General features: G+C 34.6%; 1 protein-coding gene across 2 annotated transcripts in view; it reads right to left on the reverse strand.

The window, feature by feature from the left end:
* The window catches only part of LOC102802556 (amine oxidase [flavin-containing] B-like), a 228,037-nt gene extending 221,281 nt beyond the window's left edge, over nt 1-6,756 (reverse strand). For both annotated transcript variants that reach the window (XM_085498623.1, XM_085498622.1), the window contains exon 1: nt 6,614-6,756. In XM_085498623.1, the coding sequence (XP_085354749.1) occupies nt 6,614-6,665 (52 nt within the window). In that variant the 5' untranslated portion in view covers nt 6,666-6,756. The remainder of the gene's footprint in view (nt 1-6,613) is intronic.
* Between the last annotated feature and the right edge of the window lie 472 nt (nt 6,757-7,228).

Below are 7,228 nucleotides of genomic sequence, written 5' to 3' on the forward strand. Positions count from 1 at the left end.
TCACTTTTGAGTGACAGTGAATTTCTCAACCAGTCGAAGCAATTTATTACAGAATTTTTTGAAGTTAATACTGGGACCTCGACTCCACACAATGTTTGGGATGCTTTTAAATGTGCATTTAGAGGTCATTGTATAAAATATAGTTCATATAAATGTAAGCAATATAAAGAAAGGGAAAAGAAACTCCTAGACGAAATCAATAAATTACAAAATTTAATTGACTCTGTAGATATCCCTAATGTCGACAGTTTGCAAGAACTCGCAATAAAACAGGATGAACTACAATCATATTATTCAATGAAAACAGCCGGTCTCACTATCCGTGCGAAAGCACGCTGGATGTTAGCTGGTAAACGACCAACTAAGTATTTTTTAAATTTAATTCAAAGGAATTGTTCTCGAAAGAATCTAAAACAAATTATCACTCACAAATGGTACGATAATTAGTAATCCGGAAGATATTCTAAACGAGGAAGTGGACTTTTATAGCAAATTATATTCTTTGGATGAAGAAGTTGAACCATCAGAGAAAGATTATGGTGAATTTTTCCCTGTAAATTACAATTCTGTTAGTGAATCGAAAAAGTCATTGTGCAAGGGTATGATCACAGTGTCCGAGTTACGTAATGCAATCAACTCTTTTCCACCTGGGAAATCACCTGGTTTAGATGGTACTCCGGTGGAAGTTTAGAAGTGTTTTTTTACACAGATAGCCCCCAACATGCTTCACTGTTTTGAATATTCATATGAATGCAGTCAAATGTCATTGTCACAAAAAACCGGGCTACTAACTTTGCTTCTCAAAAAGGATGCCCAGGGCAAAGACAAAGACCCAGTGTTTTTAAAAAATTGGAGACCACTAACTCTTTTGTGCTGTGATGTCCGTATCCTTGCAAAATGTCTTTCTCTTCGTGTGAAACATGTGATCTCAGATATTATTAATGAAGACCAAACTGGGTTCATTCATGGTCGATTTATTGCAGACAATATTCGAAGGTTGCTGGAAATTATTGATACGTATGAAAAAAATGATGAACCGGGATTGGTCTTTATAGCTGATTTTGAAAAAGCATTTGATAAGTTGAGATGGGATTTAATTATAAAAAGTTTAGAATATTTTAATTTTGGTCAATCATTTGTAACCTGGGTGAAACTCATGTACCGGGATATTAGTAGCCGTATAATCAATAATGGTAATATTTCAATGCAGTTTGGTCTCTCCCGTGGTGTTAGACAGGGTTGCCCCATGTCACCTTACCTGTTTATCATTTGTGTTGAGCTTTTGACCAACAGAGTGAGACGCTGTGACAAAATTTAAGGTTTATATACAGGTCCCATAGAGAATAAGATCTCTCAATATGCGGATGACACGAATTTCCCGACGTATCCTTCCCACGAATCACTTAACTCGTTGCTAAGTATTTTGTCTAATTTTGCAATTATTTCTGGGTTGAAACCAAATTATGATAAATGCAAAGTCTTGAGGGTTGGGTCTATAAAAAATACAAACTTCACTATTGAAACATCTCAGCCTGTAACCTGGGCTGACGGTTCTGTTGATGTGCTTGGAATACATCTTCCTGTTGATTATTCACAAATAACTACATTAAACTTTAATTATCGCATTGAAAAAGTGAGAAAGTTGTTGCAGTCATAGAAGGGCATGGGTCTGACAGTATATGGTAAAATAACGATTATAAAATCTTTGGCGATTTCGCAATTTACTTACTTGTTTATGTCTCTTCCCTCCCCGGACGCGGCTTTTTTAAAAAATATGATAATATAGTTTTCCAGTTTTTATGGGGAGGTAAACGTAATTGGGTTAAAAAAGACGATGTATACAAACCATATGATAAAGGTGGCCTCAACCTAACCAATTTAAGAGAATTCAATGCTGCATTAAAAGCAGCTTGGATTCCGAGACTTTATTGTAATACAAAGTCTTTCTGTAGTGTATATTACAAAGCCATACTAGGTCAATTTGGTGGTATTTTACTCTTCTTCGCAAATTTAGAAAAAAAAGACCATAGTACTCTCGACCCATTACCCTCCACTGTTTTGAAAGAAGTTATTTATCCATGGCTGCAATATAACTATACCCCAATTGATAAAATAGATAACATTTTGAAGGAAATAATTTGGAACAATTCCATTGTACGCATCAACAGTGACCCTATTGTATGGAAACAATTTATAGATGCTGGTATTATCTTTATCAATGATTTATTCTGTGAGACATGTACATTTATGAAATATGATGAATTTATTGTAAAGTTTGGTAAGTTATGTACACATCACGAGTATAATCAGTTGGTATCAGCCATCCCATCTACTTGGAAAAAAACAAAGCCGAATAATGAAAAGATTTGGGTATGTATGCCAAATATGCGCAAAAAAAACATGGTTAACAGGTGATAAAATTAACAGAGATATTTACACGTATTTATTGAATTTGCATAGTTCAAATGATATCCCCTTGCATATTAAACACTATTGGCATGACATTCTTGACTGCAGCATTCCGTGGAAAATAGTGTTTTTGCTTCCTTACAATGGATCCCAAATTAAGACATTTTCAATACAAGCTTATTATGAAATTTTTGCCATCAAATCGTCTTCTTCACTCAAGGAATATGATTGATGATCCTGTATGTACGTTTTGTAAGGAAGTAATAGAGGACTATTTTCATCTCTTCTGGGATTGCGTTTTTATTTCAAAATTCTGGTCATGCGCATTACAGTGGTATCGTACTATAACACATTCCAGCATATCATTAAATGCAATGAAATGTATCCTTGGTGATGTCGAAAACCATGCCAATATATTATTTAATGCATTTCTCCTGATGGGTCGATACTACATCTATCTTTGTAAAATATTGGGAAATAGTATCAACATGAATTGTTTTAAGCTGTATGTTAAATCTGTGTATACTGTTGAAAATCAAAGTGCATGAATGAACGGAAAGCAATCTGAGCTTGTGGGGTGGGGTGCGTTTGTACAATACTTTTAAATATAACTACTAGTTGTGAACTCTTTCTTCGTTTGTCTGTACATGGGTACACTTTTCTTTTTCTGTACAATGTCGTGTATTTATGTGGTTATCTTCTAAGAAAAAAAAAAACTTTTCCCAGAGAACCATGGACCAAAGAGACTTTATAATCATGAAAAAAGACCTCTGTTTTGGATGTTTTGGAGAAAGTCACATGTCAACACAATGCTGACAATGCAGATCTGCTGACTCCTAAGCAGGACTGCCCAGTTGGTTTGTTAATTGGATACAACTGCCCAAGTGCTTTAGCACCTCAGAATTGCGTCTTAGGCAGTGGCAACCAACCATATGATGTAGAAACTAAACTCAATACGTGACGTATGTATATAAGACACCAGTAAAAGAAGTCACCATTGCTGATTTACTAGTAGAAATAGACTTCAGAGATGAAGATCATATACATAAGTTTAAAAAAATCATATGAAATGGTATTTGGCAGAGGGAAGATGGGTATTATGAGATGCCGCTACCATTTAGGAATGGAAAACCTCCACAGTTACCAAATAATCGTCAAGCAACCATGCATCGTGCTATAGGCTTGTTGAAACAATTCCAGAGAAAACCAGAATATCAAAATATTACACCACTTTCATGAGAGAGATTCTAAGGATAGATGATGTGGTAATGGTCCCTCATGATGAGCAACTGACATCAACACCATGGTATATACCTCATCATGGAGTATACCATCCCAGAAAACCAAATAAAGTGAGAGGTATTTTTGATTGCTCGTTACCAGGGTTTAAGCTTGAACAACCACCTTTTATTGTCAGGCCAATATACCATAATTGCTCTATTAGTAGTGCATGTATTAAGGTAGCCAGACTCTTATTTGTGTTACGATTCTCACATTTATTTATTTATTGATAAAATGTACTTTAAATTTTCATCTGATAAAGTCAACATAACATAGAATGTCATGTACCGGGTATGTTGGTTAAAATGTACATTTTCTGAACCCTTACCAAATGTGCAAAAAGTATACAACTTCTGAATAAATTTGTACATTTTATGTATAATTTTTGTATACAGGAAGTACCCTATATTATGAATAGATTTGTATACAAAAAGTATGCAAATACTATGCAAATAGTGTACAAAAAATGGACTTTTGTATACAAGAAGTATCCCATATTAGGAACACTTTTGTATACAAAAATTGTACAAAAATCAATTCATAAAATGGGCATTTATTTAAAAATAATAAAATTTAACTTCATTGTGTGTTTCATTTGCCCCAGTTCATGGTCATATTACACAACAGCATGTATTTGTATTTACCCATACTTACATTTAGAATTCAATTTATCAATTGTTTACGCTTACCAGACTAACCATGGTACATTCATTACAACCTATATTGTATCTGTTTGACATATATGTGAGCAAAGGATGTACAACAAACAGATTGTGATGAGTGTAATACTGATTTATTTCATTGTATTTTCCTCAACTGATAATGACAAAACTGGATATATAATGGAAAATTAAATTAATTAATATTCAATTAAATTCCATATTTTTGTACAGTTTATGTATACATATTTTGTATTATTGGGCCTAGTTTATTTAGTTTCTAAGTTTATTCAGATTCTAAGTCAAATTTACTAATGTAAATAGTACTAATGTGAGTGCTGTTCACCTTTCTTGAGTGTGCGAGGGCGCTGTTCACCCTTGAGTCTTATTTATATTTTCACAGTTTCTGCCATTTTAGCTTTGAAATTGATCACTTTCAGACTATCGACCTCAGTGTAAATGTTAAACTAGTTTCGAGACCCTTTGAAAGTAGAAAGACATAAACTTGCAGTCAAAATAATAAGAAGCTATTTAACTGACTATTTAATTTTTCATTTTACTGACATGTTCTTATTACCATATTTTCTTGCAAGTTGCAAAACATGGTCATACATGTCATTGCTACGGCATTCTAAATGTGCGGTTTACTGTTGATCGTGAAGCCCGTCCAGCAGGAATTATTTCAGAGCAAATGGTGGCTGCTAGGATGATATCAAGTGTAGATGAAGGGAGAGAAAGTGTCAGTTTCTCGCTCTAGTATCAAATTTTTAGCAAATCATACATTTCAGTGTAGCAATCTTCCTGTACATTATATTTTGCCAACCAATTCATGTACAACTCGTACAAGTCCCGGTCACTACTACAATTTCCATGGCAGCAATGTTTAGTTGTAACCATAATGTCCAATAACAGTCCTTTCTTAGTAATGTCAGACGATAAATGAAGTGGAAAGTAACATGCGACGAGGCTTCAACAGGTCACATACCACTAATTGAAACTCCATAGACAACAATGTTAACATATGACGAGATTGCTTTATGAAAATGATAAACAAAATTGAAAACATGGCTCAAAAATGGGAAATCAACATGCCAGTAATCAACCACATGAAAAAAACATGTTGGCCAGCTCAAACTCTTACAAATCTCAGGTAAACAAGACACACCTACTGTGTTTGGATTGCACCTAGAGAAATCACTGGAGAAACACCAAATACACACAGAATACTAGTAAACCCACAGGTACACAGCCTCAGATGTTGGTCTCACTTTTGACCCAGGTGATCACGCCCTCAAACAGGAAGCACCCGAGAAAAAAAAATATTTAAAACATTTCATTGGCTACGAACGGTCATTGGTTGATTAGTTGTATGAAACTAAAACTTCACAACACTGTACGCAATTCAAAATGCGTACACAGATAACCCTGATCAATGCTATTAATAGAAAATTACCAGTATACTTTTTATTTACAAAAGTGATTTCACAGCATTTTACAATTTTTGTCATTACATTGAATATTTTTCTCATTTTTAACAAATGTGTACACTTCCTGCTGCATCTTTGCCAGCCATAGTTCGTATACTCAGTCATCACTTCAATTTTACATCAAACACTGAGCATAATTAACTAGAATGGAAACAAAAAAATAAGTAAATCATAATAATTAGAATACTGTAAATATCTATAGCAAACAATGCAACAATTTAATCTCAAACTGATTTTAAATTATATAATGGAGCAAAAAAAATATTTCCTGGTGAATTGCGATGTGTTCCAAATAAGAAGAAATATTTCATTTCAGATCGATCAATTACATGAGAGGTTGATGCATTTTGCGGAATACTAGTATTTACAGCTACGGCTTCAATACCGTAGACGGAAAAAGTTACCGGTGTTCGGTCGAACCGGTGGAAAAAATCGTCACTCCTAGAATAACCACGCAAAATAACGACCTAAACTGAAAACTATTTTAGCCATTATACAGATAAACTTACCGAAAAGTCATGTTTTTCTCGATCGTTTTCATTGCTAACATCGGTATAATCCGCCACTTTATTTGAGTTTGCGTATGACCTGGCTCATACCGGCGACGTCATCGGGAGCTCTATAGAAGGAAGTCCAGGCACCACGACGAACGAAATAACTCACAGCAAAACAAAGTGACCTACAGAACTGCTGCTAATAACACGCTGCCCCAAACACAGGACGGACAACTTTGTCAAAAAACATAAGATCGTTTCTATGTTTATTAGGGGATCATACCTGTACATCCAGCACCCACGACAGCTACCGATGTTTTCACTTTTTCCTCCATATTACTGAATTTCTTTTCACGGGATGCGATACTGAACACGGAACACGCTTTACACCATCCGACAAATGGCGGAGGTGTACACCACTTCAATGATGAATGTTTGATACATAGAGGGCGCTTTTTAAATAACTAGCAGAAGATTCACGATCCGCTCTGTCAATGTACCTATACCTCTTCCTTAAAAATTTAAGATTAAAAACCTCGGAATGGCCCGAAGCTTGAGTGTGGACACAAAATTAGTATTTTTTTTCCGATATTTTTGTTCCACCTAAGGTGAAAGTTTAAATTTTAGAAATCATGTCTTGAGAGCTGCATTGCATTTCTTGATGGACATGTACCTATGTTTGTTATATTGTATTTTCTACACGATAATAATTTGTTTTATTCTAAGTTATCTTGTTACTGAAAATGTAAATGTGCGTAAATAATGTCAGGGATTTTCTCATGTATATTAGTTTGCACTGTAAACCAATTGACCTATGTGACAGTGATATGTAGTTGACATTCTGATATCACCATGAAGTGTGTTCTAATCACATGGTTCAGAATATGCAAAAAATGTG

This window comes from Saccoglossus kowalevskii, chromosome 4, assembly GCF_978046115.1.
Source record: "Saccoglossus kowalevskii chromosome 4, keSacKowa6.1, whole genome shotgun sequence".
NCBI classification, from domain to species: Eukaryota; Metazoa; Hemichordata; class Enteropneusta; family Harrimaniidae; genus Saccoglossus; species Saccoglossus kowalevskii.